This window comes from Protopterus annectens, chromosome 9.part0 (assembly GCF_019279795.1).
Source record: "Protopterus annectens isolate FY-2018-M chromosome 9.part0, PAN1.0, whole genome shotgun sequence".
In the NCBI taxonomy this organism is placed as follows: Eukaryota; Metazoa; Chordata; order Ceratodontiformes; family Protopteridae; genus Protopterus; species Protopterus annectens.
The window spans coordinates 1942769719-1942788599 of record NC_056743.1 but is presented as its reverse complement, the minus strand read 5'-3'; the positions used below and the strand labels follow the sequence as shown (position 1 = coordinate 1942788599).

Below are 18881 nucleotides of genomic sequence, written 5' to 3'. Positions count from 1 at the left end.
TTAGTAGAGCATATAAAATATTGTGTGGTAATTATAAAAATAAATCAGAGGAGGTTAGAAAGGCTTGGGGAGAGATTGGATAAGCAATTCTCAAATAAACAATGGGGAGATATATGTATGTCTTCCACAATATGCAACAAAGTCTAGAAAATTTAAGATTTTTGCCTGGATATGTTTACATAGATATTGTTATACCCCAAGCAGACTCCAGAGAGTTTTTTCCTTGGATAGACAGCAAATGTTGAAGGTGTGATGAGGGAAGAAGGAGGTAATTGGGGACATATTTTCTGGGAGTATAATGAGTTGGCAAACTTTAAGGGTTCCCTGCAGACTACTCAGACTGTCAGAGGTACTGGGTGAGCAGATTGGTGTAATTAGGGAAATAATTTTTTGAGTTACAATACAGAATTGGAATTGCGTAGACATAGTAAGGCCTTCTTGAGTCTAATTATGGTGGCTGCCAAAAAAGCAATTACTAGAAAATGGAAATCAAAGTCTAACCCAACTGTACTAGAAATAGTGAACATAGTAACAGTGATAAAACAAGTCAAATTGAGATCTTTATACAAATGTATGATTGCCTATGTCATAAGTGATAATTTAATAAAAGTTTCTTGTTAAAAAAACAACAAAAAACTGTCATACCCCTTGTTTTTCTTGTCCTTTTCAGGTACATATTTGATCTGATCTGGATATGGTCAACTCCACTGTAGAAGTAGGCCCTTGAGGTGTTCCATAATTTGATGAAAGGCAAAAGCTTGTCTCTACACAGAGTGGTTAACTTGTCTCTACACAGAGTGGTTAAACAATTTCTGAAGGTGATTTTATTTTGGTTGTGTTTTTTAACTGCACAGACCTCTAAGTATGAGTACCTCCTATAAGAGGTCACCTGGGAAATGCTCAGATCTGAAGTAGGAGATTCATTTGTCTGCATCCTGTGGGTTATGGATCAGATATCGGATCCGAACCGGCATGGTTTATCCAACTATGGATCTGAGCTCCTAGCTCCTCCCCTCACCCATAATGCCCTGCTCTCCCTACATGACCTCAGATCTAGTTTGCCGCGCTGGTAACCAGTTGGATCGTCTTGAGCTCTTCAGCTAAGTGTTTACAAAACTTAAAAAAGTTTGATTACTTTTCTTTAGTTAAATCTTTGTGATTGTGTTAGGTTTCCTTTAGTTTTTTGATAGTTTTTGGTCTTAATTTTACCTCAAAATTTTATCTTTAATTCCCTCCCCTCGCTGGTTCGGAGTTTTTGTATGAGTGTATTGTATTGGGGCCTTGTGTGCGTGCTAGTTTAGCACTAATTACTTGTTTTTTCTTTGTTTTAAAAAAAAAAAAAAAAACTTTAGTTATGTCAGAAGCCCCAAAGGCAATTTTTTCAAAGTGCTCCGAGTGTGGCCATAAGCTTTCCCCTGCTGATGGCCACACTCAGTGCGTTCGATGCCTTGGGGTTGAACACCTCACTTCTGGATGTTCCATTTGTGCAGGGTTCAACCCCAGGGCATTGAAGGAACGGAGGTCGAAGCTGGTCCTGGCGGGACCTCTTCCCCCCGGACTCGGCTTCGGCCTCCGCTCCCGTGGTGGGTACTGTTGCTTCAGTCCCCTCCTTGCCTGCTCCCCCTCCTCCACCTGGGACTCAACCTCCCGCTGCTGGGTTGGAGGAGAGGGAGGCCAGAAAAAAGGACCGGAGAGAGAAGCACCACAAGCGGCGGGCCGAAACCTCCGTTTTGGCCCCGCCAGCTAAGCGGGCTTCTCCTCCGGCCTCCTTGGCTGCTGCCCCCCCCCCCCCCGCTCCGGTCCCCGTGCTTTTCACCGGGGCCTGAGGAGGAGGAGACCCGATCTCCGTCGAGGCTATCGAGGCGGCACTCAAGGCCTACCTCAGTAGCCTCTTCGAGGTCGACATATAGCCTTTCCGACGCCGATCTGGACCGGATGATGAGAAGGTTCATCCAGGCCCAGATGCAGATGGGAGTGCTCCTGCCCCCCCCCCCCTCTGGGGGGGAGCTCGACCCCATTTTTCAAGCCCATGGCTCCTTCTCCGACCCGCTACCCGGGTTCGGAGCCGGGGGTGGGTCGGCCCCGACAGTACTAGGTACTTCGGATCCGACCCTGCCCTAGAGTGTTTTGGATCCGACCTCTCGAAGCCTGGCTCCGAGCTTCGGATCCGGGGGACTCAGTGTGCCTTCGGCGCCATCTGTGTCGGAGCGCACTGGTCCCTCGGATCCAAGTGTCTCGGCGCCGGTTCCGATCCACTCTTCGGATCCGAGGGGGAGCCAACTTTCGGATCCTTTGGTCGAGGCTGGCACCCCTTCGGCTTTTGATGTAGTGGAGAGGGCTCTGTTGAGGGCTTCCGGACCCCTGGCACTTGCTTTGGCTCCGTCCCGCACTCCATCTGCACTGGGTCAGGCTTCCGCCATCCGGCCACTGGGACAGCCCGCTTCAATGCCCCAAGCTGTTCCATTGGAACAAGACACTGCTTGCGAGGGCTCCTCGGACAGCCCCCCCCCCGAGGAAGCACCTCGCAAGCACACGTGTAAAAGGAGGCACATAGACTCCCCCGAGTCTTTAACTGAAGACACGGATTTGGAGGAAGGGGAAGGCTCCCCAAGATCACCCCCAGAGGATGTCTCCTTTGGAGACATCATGGAAATGCTTCGCATAAGGGGTGGGTGGTCTGCCCTAAGTCTTCCTCGGACGAGTCCGTGTTCTTGGAGGCATTAGAAGCGGGCCCGTCTACCTCTTGGGTGTCCCCTCCTGCCGACCCCCTGGTGGACCTTATTACCACCAGGGCGTGGAAGGAACCGGACACTGTGGAGCCAATCCCCAAAAGGCCAGACAGAATCCTTAGCCCCCTTGCAGACCGTGCCCACTGGAGTAAGGGACCTCCGGTAGATGCCATGTTGACGGCAGCAGCCACCAAGAGGGAACTCGCCCAGGAGAGTCCCTCAGTCCATCCTCCGAGCAAGGAGTCTCGGATGATGGACCGCTTGGGGAAGCGAATGTTTAGTTCAGCAACCTTCTCGGTGAGGGCGCTCAACTATCTGGCACGTTATCAGGATGCAGCACAATCTTATTAAAGAATACGCTGCATCCCCCCCAGAGTCCATGTCAGAGGAGGACAAACTTTTGCACTCCACCCGTATGGCCACTCTTCGGTCCGTAACGAATACCTCTATGCGGTTGCTGTCCCATGCTACAGAGGGAGCCGCTAGAGCTGCAGGAGTAGGCCTAGTCACTAGACGCCAGGCCTGGCTCCACCATTGCGATTTCACGGAGCCCTTCAAGGCGTCTTTCGCGAACGCCCCCTTCGATGCTTCTGCCCTTTTTGGCAAGACTGTTCGCGACATCTTGACCCAGAGCGAGAAGGACAGGAAGATGCTGTCTGCCGTCGGAATCCGCTTCTCTGTGCCCCAGAGGTCCTACTCTAGGAACCAAAAGGGCCAGAAGAAGATGTGGTTCCGGAAGTCGCAGCAATCCCAACCCGCTCCGGACAACCAGTCCTTCCGTGGCAGAGGAGGACAGGGAGGACGCCGCCCTAGGGGCAGAGGGGCTCCCAGGAATTTCGGGTCCAGTGAACCTTTCTCTGAACGGCCCGCGAAGCAGCCCTGAGGGGTTGCCTGACTGCTCCACTCTGGAGGCAGTCGGGGGACGTTTTTCGGAGCACCTAGCGGCATGGGAGTCCATAACATCAGACCGCTGGGTCCTCCGTATTATATCCAGAGGATACAAGATCCCCTTTCATCATGTCCCAAAGCTAAAATCCCTCCCCGACGTTCCACCTGGTCAGTGGGAGGCCGCTTCAGCAGAAATTGGCCATCTGCTGAGGAAAAGAGCCATCCAGCCCGTCCCCCCAGACCAGATCGGATCAGGGTTCTACTCCAGGTTCTTTTTAGTGCCAAAAAAGACAGGGGACCTAAGACCAATTTTAGACCTGTCCCTATTAAACCTGGCAGTTCCCAAGGAGAAGTTCCGGATGGTCACTTTGCAATCCATCCTCCCCCTCCTGGGAGAGAATCACTGGATGTGCTCTATAGACCTCAAGGATGCGTACTACCACATACTGATGGACAGACGTTCCAGGAGGTTTCTTCGCTTCCGGCTGGGAGCCAGTCACTACCAGTTCAGGGTCATTCCCTTTGGTCTCACCACAGCCCCCAGGGTGTTCACCAAAGTATTAGCAGTGGTTGCGGCCCACCTGAGGCTTCAGGGGGTGCAGGTCTTTCCGTACCTGGACGACTGGCTTCTCACCGCCCCAACAAGGCATCTACTATCCTTGGCGCGAGACTCCTTTCTTCATCTAGCTCCCTGCCTGGGCATCACGATAAACGTAGCAAAATCCAACCTGGCCCCTACTCAGTTGATAGAATTTATAGGTGCCAGGTTAGACACGAGGGAGCGGAGAGCCTTTCTCACAGCCGACAGAGTTCTGAATCTGCGAATCCAGGTGCGGGCCATCCTCCACTCCAGCTCTGTTCCGGCGGAATTGGTCCTGAGGGCTCTAGGGTCCATGGCGGCAGCGATCTCTTCTTCCACTCGCCAGGTTCAACATGCGGGTCCTTCAGTGGGTACTTTAAGTTCAGTGGTCTTACCTTGCTCTCCCTCTGCATCATCCCATTGCGATCAGCAAGGCTTGCAAGCAGTCTCTCTTGTGGTGGCTCCATTCTCAGGATCTCCACGAGGCCGCCCTTTTTGTGCTTCTCCCCCTCTCACCACTGTGACCACGGACGCCTCCCGCCTCGTGTGGGGGGGGGACATTTTGCAGGCCGGACGGTCCAAGGCACATGGAACGACTCAGAGACCTCCCTGCATATCAATGTTCTAGAGATTAGAGCAGTGCTCTTGGCGTTGCGAGCACTTCAGGCCTTTCTTCCCCTGGGAACAATTGCGATTCAGTCAGACAACATGTCGGTGGTCTGGTACATCAACAAACCGGGGGGAACCAGGTCTTATCCTTTATGTCGAGAAGCCATGAGAGTGTGGGAATGGGCAATCTCCACCAACCGCTTTCTCATCGCAACGCATATTCCGGGTCGGTCCAACATCCTTGCAGACAAGCTCAGTCGCACCATTCTCTCCCCGTACGAGTGGTCTCTCAATGCTCAAGTAGCGAAACGTATCTTCGCACAATGGGGAACTCCTTGCTGCGATCTCTGTGCGTCTCCCTTAAACACCAAGTGCAACAGTTTTTTGCTCTAATCCCTCCTCTAGGGGATTCCCCGAGAGATGCTCTGGTGCATGCTTGGCCTCCCGGTCTTCTTTACGCTTACCCCCCTTTGCCTCTGATGCTCCAGGTTCTTCAGAAAGCCTCTCGGTTGGGGTGCAGAATGATCCTCATTGCCCCATTCTGGCCTCGACAGATCTGGTTCCCTTACCTAAGGTCTCACTCGGTGAATCCACCTTGGATTCTAGATCCCATTCCAGATCTGATATCACACCCATCTAACCTACCAACTCCAAATCTGGACAACCTGAAGCTAACTGCTTGGCTGCTCCAGTTCCACTCCTAATTAGGACTCCCGGTATCTCGTCCCCCGTTAAGGCCATCCTGGTAGCGGCTCATAAACCCTCTACCAGAAATGTTTACCGCAGTAAATGGAAACGATTCTCCATTTGGGCGGAGCGGCAGGGTCTAGATCCCTTCACGGTTCCCCTTCCTCTGGTGCTAGACTTCCTTACCACTCTTTTTAATGATGGTGCCAGTAGTTCCACCGTCAAAGTGCAGCTTGCGGCCATTTCTCACTATTATGTTGGTCATGACTCTGAACTGCTTATGTCCGCCAAATTATGTAAAATCTTCCCAAAAGGCACCTTTCTCCTTAGACCCCCTGTCAAGCAAGCGGTTCCACCATGGGATCTTTCCTTGGTTCTTCAGGCTCTGACCGCTCCCTCCTGCGAGCCTGCGGCCACAGTAGATCTTAAATTCTTATCCCTCAAGACTGTTTTTTTAGTAGCCATTACTTCGGCCAAAAGAGTTTCGGAACTTCAAGCCTTATCCATGAAGCCGCCCTACTTGGTCTTCCATCCGGAACGCGTATACCTCAGGACCAATCCCTCCTTTCTTCCTAAGGTAGCTTCGGAAGCAAACATTAATCAATCCATTAACCTCCCTGTTTTCTTTCCTAAATATCAGAACAAGGGTGAATACAAGCTGCATTCCTTGGATGTTCACAGGCAGCTTCGTTTTTATCTTAACAGGACAGCTGGTCATAGGCAATCCGACCAATTGTTCATTTCCTTTGCCAAATTCAATCTGGGTAAGCCAATTTCCAAAGTCTCCTTGTCACGCTGGATTTCGCAGTGTATTCTTTTAGCTTACCAAGCTTCTGGGAGGCCCGCACCGGAGGGAGTCCATGCCTATTCGACCCGGTCAGTTTCTACCTCAGCGGCCTTTAAAGCTGGGATTCCTCTGGATGACATTTGTTCAGCAGCCACCTGGGCGTCATCTCATACCTTTATTTCTCATTACAAGCTGGATATCACATCTAGAGGTAGAGCATCCTTTGGCTCCGCGGTGCTGTGGAATATCCTTCCATGACGGCCGCCCAAGATTCAGGTAGCTGGGGACTCTGTCCCACAGGTTGCAGACAAATGAATCTCCTACTTCAGATTTAGAAGTTATGTACTTACCATAACATTCCATCTGAGTAGGTGGATTCATTTGTCTGCAACCATCCCGCCCTCCTATCCCCCTGGCCTTGTCAGTTTCCTGCATAGATTGTGTTACCCCTTTCTAGGGTATTTTGATACAGGGCAAACTCGATCTGAGGTCATGTAGGGAGAGCAAGGCATTATGGGTGAGGGAAGGAGCTAGGAGCTCGGATCCATAGCTGGATAAACCATGCCGGTTCGTATCCGATATCGGATCCATAACCCACAGGTTGCAGACAAATGAATCCACCTACTCAAATGGAACGTTATGGTAAGTACATAACTTCTAATTTTTTTAACACCTTTATTGAATTATCACTTAAGACCTAGACAAACATACATTTATATAAACAACAGTGAACCATATTAACATATTTCCAGTTGTAACATTATATATTACTTATTTTTGTGTAATTGTCATCACTCAACATTACACAAATTGATCAGTTCCTGCCTTCCCTTACACCTCACTCCTCTTCCAAAACATTATTCTGTATATATTGTTCCTACACTTTCCATTTTTTTATGTACTTTTTTCCTATCCTTTTTCAAATATAGTTGGTTTAGACTTTGATTTCCATTTTCTCATAATTGCTTTTTTGGCAGCCAACAGAATTAAACTTAACAAGACTTTACTATGTCTAGACAATTAAGATCCTGTATTCAAGCTCAAAAAATAATTTCCTTAGTTACACCCACTGTTTCTGACAGAGTACTCTTTAGGGAATTTTTAAAGTTTGGTAACTGCTTACACTCTGAAAACATATGTTTCCAGCTACCTCTTTCATCACTAGAATATCTCCAACATTTAGCATCTAGTTGAGGAAAAATTCTTTGGAGTCTGCTTGTAGTATAAAATACCTATGATAAACACTTCCAAGGAAAAAAACTAAATCTTCTAGACTTTGTTTCATATTTGGGAGCCATACATATGTCCTCCAATTGCTTCCTTGTGAGCTGGTTATCCAGTCTCTTCCCACTCTTTTCTAACCATCTCTGATTTGATTCCTATATTTATTGTGCACTCTTTTATATGTTGCCCTAATTATCTCTTTTTTTAACAGCAGCTCCTGTTCTATATCGGCTAAAAACTTTACCAGAGCAGGTCTTTCACTTTAGAATTGCCCTATCCCTTTTTATTTGCTTATACTCTGATATTAATCCCTGATAGAGAAGGCAGTCTCTGGCCTTCTGTCCAGATGTCTTGGCCTCTTATTATTCTGTTACCTTTCCCTTTGTAGTTATTTGCTCCCAGTACTTTGATTCCTTTTCCGGTTTTCCCCAGTAAATTCCAGCCCCCTCTTTCCTATTTTTGGTACCCCTAATTGCAGTCACCTCTATCCTCATAATCTCCTTTCTCCATTCTTATGTTGGCTTAGTTTTTGGAATGCTTTTTACTACTTTGAGTATAGCATTATTATGTATGGCTGTTGTTCTACTTAAGGATCTACATTCAACATTTTTATTTTTATTTTATTTATTACATTTGTTAACCGGATAGTGTCCAACTGGGCCAGAGGCCCCGTTTTCAGCAGAGACCCGAGGAGAAAAGCTCCACAGTAGTACACTACAACAATACGAGCAATAGTAGAATACAAGCAGTGATACAATACAAGCAATAGGACGGCGCAGTGGTGCAACGGTAGCGTTGTCACCTCACAGCAAGGATGGTGCAGTGGTAGCTTTGTCTCCTCACAGCAAGAGGTTATTCGTTTCGATTCTCAGCTGAGGTGTGTTCTGTGCAGAGTCTGCATGTCCCTGCGTTCGTGTGGGTTTCCTCCTGGTGCTCCAGTTTCCTCCCACGTTACAAAGACATGCGTCGGGAGTGTTTCTCCTGGGGCCTCCCCTGAAAATTGGCTCGTTCCAAGTCTGACTTTCCCAGTTAACAAATGTTAAATAAAATAAATAAAAAAATAAAAATAGTACAATGCAAGTACTGGAAGATATTTTATATACTGTAACAAATTAAGATAACAGAGGAAGAAATTAGGATGAGAAAAGTAATAGACGTGGGTAAATAATTATTCTGGAGAGTGGCAAGAGCACAGCCAGTGCCTAGTAAGGTGCTCTTTTAAGAGTGATTTGAACTGGTTGTGGATAGGGTCTTTTGCTATGGTCTCTGGAAGAGTGCTCCAGAGTATGGCTATTTTGTGTGAATAGAGGGAGTCACCGTGAAAGTTGTGGGAATTGGACACCTTTAGTAAAAGTTTGTTAGAAGATCTGAGAGATCCAAGATTAGCAGTAGGTTGGACTAAGTAGGAGATAGCAGTGCAGTTGCTGGGATGATTATTTTGTGGGCTAAGGTTAATTGATCAAGTGATAAAAAGTTGGGGAGTTCTAGCTAGTTTAACTGTGAGAGAGCTTAACAGTGGTGAGATCTGTGTGGATGACTAGTGGCATATTTAGTGATCGTATCGTAATATGATTCTAGCTTGTTGAGGTCCGATTTTTGAAGGTTTGTGAATATGAGAGAACCATACAGGAAGGTAGGTATCAGGTGTGTGCGAGCAGTGGCTGGCTGGTATTGGGAGTTGGGTATGGTTTGACCCTGTATAGGGTGCCTAGTTTGATGTGGACTTTTTTGATTGAGCAATATGTATATCAAATTTGAGATTATCATCTATGGTAACTCCTAAAAGTTTAGTGTGGTTTGTGGGGACTATCTTGGTTCCATTTGTGGAGAAGATTGAGAGAGGGGGCTGGGATTCTTATTACTTGACCCCCCCCAGCTTCATCATCATCCCTTTCCACAAGCTTTCTGCTTGTGTTATGTGTATGAGCCTTAAATGTGTAGCTCCAAAATATCCCTTCAAATCAAGTAATCCTAGACCACCTTGTTCTATTGAAGGGATCAACTTATTCTGCTTGACCTTTGCCCTTCCCAGATAAAATCCTTCAACTCTTTATTAATTACTGTCAATAACTTCTGTCGTTAATAAAAATATGCCTGAGCTGTATATAAGACTAAAGGGACTAAAAACATTTCACTACTTGTATATTGCTATCCATACCCAAAAACAAACTTCACTTTTTCAGTTTTTGCATTCTTTTGTTGAGTCTTATCCCACATATCCTTAGCTGCTATAACAGTGTCATTTTAACCCATACTCCTAAATGCTTCATTTTATGTCCCCATGTTGTTTGTGTGTGTGTGTGTGTGTGTGTGTATTATAAATATATTATGTGTTTGTATATGTGTGTGTGTGTATGTATGTATGTATATATATATATATATATATGTATGTATATGTATATTATTTATATATATATATATATATATCTATATATGTATATTATTTATTTATTTATATATATATATATATATATATATATATATATATATATATATTTATATATATATATATATATATATATATACACACACACGTCCACCTCAGAATATCGAAGTCTCATATCAGCGAAACCCACATCATCGAGATGAAAATATTGAAGCTCCAATTCGCCAAAAGTGTCCACCAGCAAAAACATTCACTGGGAAAGTAATCACTTGGTCGTATATAGATACTGCTGAACCAATTCATGTCTGGTTACATAGTTTGCAGCTATAGCCTTTGTTTTATCTTTATTAACTTTATATTCCAAAAATACTTTAAACTGCCTCAAAATGTTCCACAACACTGAGATGTCCTTTTCTGGCTTTATCAAGTAGAAGATAATATTATCTGCAAACAAAGCCAACTTTTGTAGATTACCATATCAATTATACCCTTCAATTTTTGAGTCCCTTAGTTTCATTGCCAGTGGTTTTAAATATAATGCAAATCACAAATGCAAAGAGGACACCTCTGCAAGGTTCCTCTGTTCAGTGACAACTTATCAGAGATTGACCCTCCCACTTTAATTTTTGCCTCTCATCCTTATATATCCTCTTAGTTAACCGTATTGTATCTGGGAATGCAAATGCTTCTATTGCCCTACTCTCTTGAATGTGTTCTCTGCATCAGGATCCACTAACAGCAGTGGTATTTTCTTATATTCTGCTTCCCTCTGGATTGTCATTGTTCTATTAATGTTGTCAAATGTTTGCCTCCCATACACAAAACCACATTGATTGTGTTTGCCAATTCTAACATGTTTGCCATTCTTTTAGCTATTACAGACATTTTATAATCGTGGTTTAAAGTAGAAATGGGTCTATATGAAGCTGGATTTGGTGGGCCTTTACTTTCTTTAAGTAATACAGCCACCACAGATTTCTTCTAAGATGCTGGCACTTCCCCTTCTTTTAAAATACTATTAAACAAAAGTTTCTTGATCTTTATCACTTTCTTCCCTCCATGCTTCCAAACTTCCACAGGAATAACATCTATTCCTGGAACCTTTCCTGCAGGTTGATTATACATCACTGTTTTTATCTCCTCTCCTCTTATCTTCACTGTTAGTTGTTGAGCCCTCTCAGCCTCTAACCTTGGCATACTTGCATCTTCCATATATATTTCTATTTACGCTCTTTCTCTTTCCACGTTTCTCTGATTTATACAAATTTTCATACAATTTCCAAAATATCTCTTAAAGGAGTACAACAGGTTTCTCTAATGTATTCCTCAACTTCACGGCCTTTTTCCTCCCTATTTACATTGTCCTTTGTAAAGCAACAACAATAAAGTATTTACAATTTTTATAATTCCCCTTACTTCTGTAACAGAAGCCTACCTTCTCATACTGTGATGGTTTCACTTACAAAATGATTCTCTCACGTTTGAATAAAGCTTGCTGGAGTCGCCCAATTACTGACATCATCGAGGCCAGGCAGTGCAGGTACTTTTTTTTTTTTTTTTAATTGGTTCCCTCACCCAAAGTGATATCACCACAGCCGTCATCTGATTCTAACTAAAATAATAAGACCCACCCTTTCTGTGATGTCATGGCTCCCTTGTCCTTCCCCCAGCCTGAGTGCTGTTCATTTTATTCAGTAGTAGTCTAGTAACACCGATGTTTGGAAACACAGAAATTTGGTATGCATACTTGTGCATTCTGCACGGCAAATGATGCTTAGGTGGTGTATCGCTTGCATACCTCTCTGTTTTATTTGCACCAGATACTGCTAGTGTGCAGTGCGGGAATAGAAAGATTAAAACATTACCCTGGTATCAGAGGTGGCAGTGCAACATATTCATAGTGGCTTAACATGAGAGTAACTCTAAGCAAGCACCATGTGAAACCTGAATAAGCACCTAGAATTATTCAGTGCAGCTTCCACACCTTAAGTCTGAAAATTTAATTCACATACTCACATGAACAGGAGTAGCTGCATATTGATGGCTAAAGGTGTATAGGCATGTCGGGTGGTTACTACACTGCAAAAGTGGTATGTAATGGTGGAAATATTTGGAAGGCATGAGCAAACACACCAGTATATTAAAGCCATAGCATCAATTGAACTGGAGGCTGGCAAATAGATTTAGTAAGGGATTTTGTCCATGCATAAATATTTCAACAGTGATTATTTGCAGTGGCATCCATTATCTGATTCAAGGTAAGTTAACCTTGATGTCCTTTTTAAAAAAATTACTTTGTTATAAGTGACTTCTGGACACAAGAAAAAGGAAGGGGAAAATACAGCAATGTGGTTTGTATGTACAAAGACAAATCCAGGGACACTGCAAAAGTTTTTTTTTTTTTGCAAACCAACCAGTGGAGTGAAAACATGAAGGCAAATACAGCATACCAACACACTTTGCACAGTAAATCTCAATTTTTAACAAGGTGGAAGCATGAAGTGATACCTTAACACTTAAATTAATAAAGATCTAAACTGGTTAATAGTATAAATGTTTTATTCTTTAGCTCCTTGGTGTAAGGCCTTACTGGATGTGATTGCAGTCAAGTAAGGCCATGGCTATAGTGCAGCAAAAAACTGTCCCCTCTAACAAAGTAAATGCTAGAGCAAAGATTAAATTACATGAGTCAAGCACCCTGCTGAGATCTGCCAATCAATGGAATTACCAGGTCAAATTACACTCAGGACTTTGACAGCTAGGGAAGCTAAGTGTTATGGGGGAGGGGAGAAGTAAATGGACTGGAATTCATTGTCTCACAAATTAGTGCCATTTAAACTAAATTAGAAAAAAAGCAGCAGTAAACAGTACTTTGAGTGTGTTCTGTGGCATTTGCACTGTTTCTGTTTTACGTAGTCATCCAGCAGCAGGGAATGTTGCTTACACTGTTCTATTTTACTCAGTACTTTGTACGCATGCAACATCTATGAAATGACAGGAAATTTAGGCAAACGGAGGCCCGCATGATGCAACACTTTTGAGCCAAACAATGATTTCTGGGATACTGGATGGCAACCTGATTTATCCAAACCACGTCAATATGCCAGCCTCCAGGTGGTCAGAGTCTGGAATTGCATATAAAAATATTTAAAATCCTGTAAGTAATCCCAGAGTGCTGTTAAAGTGTAGGAAACATCATGCCATGATGTTTTAAACATGTTTTTTGAGTCTGTGGGTGTGGTACTCCTTTAATACGTGTATAGGATCGCTGGCAATTTTTCTTGTTATAGGCTCCCTAAGTTTGGCAGGAACCCTTTCTACTTTCCATTACCCAAGTCATCTTGCTAAAGGTTTTTGTGCTCTGGGTTATTATCAAAAACAGTTTCTTAACAGCAGTCCTTCTAAACTCATGCATAATACCCAGAGACTCCCTTATTTTCTCTTTAGCAATCTGCGGTTGTGCCTGTTCTTGTTCTGCGAGATTCCTCTTAATCCAGTATTTTAACTTTTGTCAGCATCGCTAAAAAATTCCTGTTACCTGTTAACTATATCTCGCTCTCTTCTATTTTACCCTGTTTTTAAACTCCACTTTAATTTTATCCCACTCACTAGCTATAACTTCTGTAGAAATTTCTATCTTTCATATTAACTCTTGAGTAATTTCTACTACCCATTCTTTAAAATTTTCTTTGTGGCAGGTAGGTGGGGAAGTGCTATTGTCTCATCTTTACTTCATTACTATGCATTTCTTCTTGGTTGTTATTGGCGTATGATCTGAAATAGTTATTGGATTTATGTTGAAGCTTTCAATTAAATGCACATGTTCCTGTGAAATATAATTTCTGTCTAATCTAGTGCAGTTATTCTTCCTTTGGGAAATTATATGCATTCTGAGTTCCTACTACTGAATTTGTGTCTTCTTTACCAAATATTTTCATAAATTTCTTCAGAAGTCTACCCTGTTTTATTATATTTTCTTTCTAAGCCCCCTAGATACATCCTCACTGTTGCAAATCAAGTTCCAGTCCTCGCCTATAAGTAATATTCCCAACTGAAAGCTGTGTTTTCCTCAAAATATTCTTAAGCTCCATAATAGCAGTTTTAATTGGAATATAAATTTATGCCAGTGTAATCCTTCCCCTTGCTACCACAAATGTGTCATTATTATATTTTCTCCTCTTCGATCACTGTTGGAAATTCTCTTAGCAATTAGTATAAGTACTACCATTTTCCTTTGTCCCAGATTTTCTTCTGAATAGGCATCCTGAAATCATTTCTTTATCAAATTCACATGCCCCTGCTTTATTTTCTATTTGCAGTACATATTTCTTAATATAATTCAATACTCTTGCCTTTGTATGTACCTGTGATGCCATTCACATTCCAAAGTAATATGGATAGTGTAGCCATTATGGTAAAAAGTTTATTATACTCGCCTGTTGTGAATGTTAGCTTTTTTAAATGTCTATTTCCTTCTTTTGTGTTATGTGTACCCACTAATGTTTGGCAGATTGATCTTTTATATACTTGTTTCTTGTCATATCCATTTGAATCTGTCACATTGTCCAAGACTTATTGTTTTAATGAAAACCCTCAAAACAAACAAAAAAAAACACCCACAAACATACCCCATAACCTTTTGACTTAAAACGAACGCACAGAACTATGTACATATTCAAATAATGAAGTTTAACCCCCCTTATAGGCACAATCATCCCAAATCAACAGCTCACCCACAGGCATTATCTAACCTAAATGAAGGTTGTCCATGCTAAAGCACATGTTACAGCCTGTGCTGCTACTTATAATTTCTGCCTGTTCTTGTCTTGTCGTCATTCCCCTCCCAGATGTGTATGGTTTCAGAAAACATTAACTTTGAGCCTGAAGAAAAAAGTACACCGTAAAGCCATATTTCTCAAATGTGATTGATGTTTATAGTCTCACATTTATTTGCTAATTTCATTGTTGCTGGTCTTCTTCCTGTTCATCTTCATCTCTCAACCCCAGACTCTGGTTCATGTCTAAGGTAGTCCCAATTCTTCTAGGCAACTACTGTGCTTTTTTTTCTGCCTCTGAAGCATTTTCCTTTGGAACATTAAAAATTTTCACTGGCAAAGTCTGTCTGTGTTTATTATCGGAAGAATGTCTGTCTCTGTTATCAGAAGAATGAGAAGCGGAGTCCCCTTCTGCTTGATGGCTCACTTTTTGTTGTATTTCCTCCGTAGCTTGTTCTGCATCTTATTATCATGGACATGAACCAGAGTCTGGGGTTGAGAGGTGGAGAATATTTGTTTCAGCAAAAACTCAATGTTTGATAATGAAACCTGAAACCCATATTCTCTCCATAGGATCAGTTTACATGAGGCTTAGGACAGGTAGGTATGTTTTCTTCATACTCCGGGTGTTTGTCACCTGGTGCAATTTTGACTTTTTGTGGTTCATGAGCACAAAGAGATGGGTGTCTGCCTGTCTTCTGGTGTATTTAATACGTCAGCAATGGAGCAGATGCTGTTGAAGTGGCTTGATGAGACATTGTTTTGATAGGCCTTTGGTCACTGCAGGTTTCTCTGCAGGATGAGCTGTATCACAACAACCTTGTCATGAGTGCATATCTTTACTGAAAATTCTAGCACTGATCACAATCCCAAGCAGCACCCTTTGGGAAGGGGGCAGTTGTGGTTGAGAAATCTTTTTATTTATTTATTTTTATTGCCTTCTCGGCTTTAACTGCTTGTATATGTGTGGGGTATACTGCTTGTGATAATGGTTGTGTGTTTTATCCACTGCAGCACACTCCTAGGTTCATAGGCAAGTACTAGGATAGCTGCCATTGCGGACCATTTTAAGCCTAGCAAATTTCCCCTCAAATATGAGAATCAAACCCTGTACCTTAAGTCTGTGAGGTAAACACCTTAACCATTATTATCAACCACCAACCTTGAAGTAGATATAATAGATGTACAAGTTTTCACTATATCTGTCTGTCTTTGAGAGGGCCTGTTAGATTGGACTGTTATGTGCCTTTTGCAGCCAGCTATTCATGGTGGTGTCCATCTCTGCAAAAGAATTTTCAAAAAGCAACAAATTGAAAATGTTTATATTGTTGATATTTAATGTGTTTCTGTACCAAGTGGGACCTATTGACGGTGTGCATGTGGGCATGCTAATGGGCTGTGATTGCGATAACCCTGGAGGCAGTGTCTCAATATAAGATATGAAGTGGCTGTGTTAGGTTGCATAAGAAATGTGCCTAAGTGTTTCACCCATTGGAGTGAGAGTCCTTTTCATATTTCATCCGATACTGTGTAGTGAGTGCTCAAATCCTTTTTCACTGACTTGATATGATTTGAGAATACTTCTTAAGCCGTCAGTTTAATGGCATAGATTTTTTTTGCCCCTCTACCATCCCATCCTTGCTTGTAGAGTTATTCCTATAGGATACTGTGCAAGAAACACAACTCGTAGTAATGTTTGATGCATGTTGCCAGTATTTAGGCTTAGCATGTGAGGGTGAATAAGAATTCAGGCTTAGCTTGCTGCTCATTTTACTTTTGGGGGTGTATTTGGGGTGTCCTGCTAGTGAGATTTTTTTAACAACTTTTGAAAAAAAAATTGATGATGTCTGTCATATTGAGGGTGTAAGAAACAATTGGATTGATGCTGCAGTTAATTCAGTCGTGTATGATTTGATGTTTTATTTATTTGTCAGTCAGTTAAATCCATGTGGTGTAATTGCTATTTTCAGGCATGACCAGCAGTACTTCTTTATGGTTTTTATTCAGCAATAAGCTTCTCCGTTTCAGGTTGCACGAGATCACGCTGTTAATACCTGGAAGTTTATTGAAGACCTGGAAGAGCTGGACAAAGACTACGGATCAGGATATCCTAATGGTAAAATGGCATGAAATAACCGAGATGAAAGGGATGCTGTTAAGGTTGGGTTCTCAGACATGGTGCTAAAGCACAAGGAAGACTTGAGGGGACTTGAATTTAAATGGAGAGTTTTATTTCACTGGCACTGAAACAGCTGAACTATGTAATAACATTGCACACTAGAATGTGGCACAACAGATAAGTAACTGTGTTCCACTCCCACATAGAGGCTTTTCCTTATCTCTCTGTAAATATGTTAACCAGAGTAAAGGGGGGAGGGGAATAAATTTAAAAAGGAAATTCAACCTTTCTCTCTACTGCAAGGCATTTGACTTTGAAATCAGGATTACATTGTAGCATTTGAACAAAATAATGTACAGAATAAATTTCAAAAGTCTAAGACTTTGTCTAAACAACTGTCATTTCAACTGTAAACAGAATGTTACATAATAAACAGTATTCCCCTTTAGTGTCCTGCTAGGCAAGGATATCCTTTTGAGTATGTGAAGCATGTATTCCTGTGCGTGGGTGACATTTGACCATGTGCTTGAATATATGTTAGGTAATTCATATAGCTTCTTATGGAGGTAAAAAGTGACTGTGTCCACATACGGTTGCTGAGAGCCGTCTTGTTCTTAGCAAGCCTCACTAGTCTGATTTCCTATGTCCATCATACTGCTATGTCCATCATACTGCTGGATGCTTTTCCATATCGACTTGTATTTACTGTGTGGTGTTTCTCACAGTCTGGTGGTGGTTAGTGCTAGATTTAAGGAAAGTCAGGCAATGGAGCTGAATGTACTCAGAAATGGGCAAGGTATTGGAAGTTAAAGATTATTTAATAAAAATGATGTAATTGCTAACATAATCCTGCATCTTTAGAAACTTCTTGAGTGTCATTGATATAAATAAAGGTAATGTTTTAGGAGGTTTACTAATTGAGAATAAGAGGCTTGCTTTCAGTGGTATATAGTACAGGAACTGCCTCATGTCTTTCTAACAGCTCAGCTATTGTGCAGAAGATCAATATTTAAGAATGATAGCTTTTCATGTTGGCATTCTTTATTATTTTGTGCATGAGTTGAAAGATGTTCCTCACTATCATGTGCCTAATGTTGCGTATCTGAGGACTTTATTGTGCTTTGCATCATTTTTAATTACCGGGTCGGATTTATTGCTCATTTAACCTCATTTTCATGGAGCTTTACAGTATGCAAATGCTGACAGCAGAGGGAGTAAGTAAGCTTAGTTTTTTGAGCATCTCTGTTTTGTCTATTTCATAGTAGAAATGAAAAATATTCTCTTTGAAAGGACTTGTGTGAGGGCTAATGTTTTAACAAGTTGTTTCTGTTGCCATCAGGACTGGATACAGAAAAGTTATTCTATTTGTTGTGTTGACGTGTGTGTGTGTGTGTGTGTGTGTGTGTGTGTGTGTGTGTGTGTGTGTGTGTTAAAAATAGATTTATCTATGCATGTTATATATGCAAGAGCAGTTTATATGTACTTGCGTTTATATTTCCTCTGGTTATTATAATGTGTGTGTGTGTGTGTGTGTGTATATATATATATATATATATATATATATATATATATATATATATATATATATATATATATTGTAACATCATATTGGCATAGCGCATCTGTTCTTGCACATTTCTATTCTGGCTTGATGCTCTTAGGGCTCTTCAAAGATCCTGTCATGCTGTAGCAGTCAAGCAAGTCTTCTAGAACATTCAAGCACTTGATTTTAGGGATTGTTCTTGGAGGCTGTGTACAAAGAACTCTGGACCACACATAAGGTTCGGTAACGTTTCAGCTGATGCTGTTGAATACTTTCAGGGAGTGGCTTTTGAAAGTTGAGGCAAAGTATGGAAATAAAACCCAAACTGACCCAAGTCTGTAGCAGTATATAGGAGGGGCTTCACTCTGTCCTAATGAAAACCGACAGTGTATGTGTTTGCATAGCACATGAGAGTATTGGTCATGAATCAGGAAACTTTTGTTTAGTACTTTTTTTTTTTTGGGTGGGTTTCCTTCTAACAGTCAGACCTCTTTGTTTATCTGTGTAGTGTATAATAAATTATCAATACATAAACTTAAGGCTGGAAGGAAGAG

General features: G+C 42.3%; 1 protein-coding gene across 2 annotated transcripts in view; it reads left to right on the top strand.

Moving 5' to 3' along the window:
• RNASEH2A (ribonuclease H2 subunit A) overlaps window positions 1-18881 on the top strand; it is an 859137-nt gene that overhangs the window by 599666 nt on the left and 240590 nt on the right. For both annotated transcript variants that reach the window (XM_044084751.1, XM_044084750.1), the window contains exon 6: window positions 16694-16781. In XM_044084751.1, coding sequence (XP_043940686.1) covers window positions 16694-16781 — 88 coding nt within the window. The remainder of the gene's footprint in view (window positions 1-16693; window positions 16782-18881) is intronic.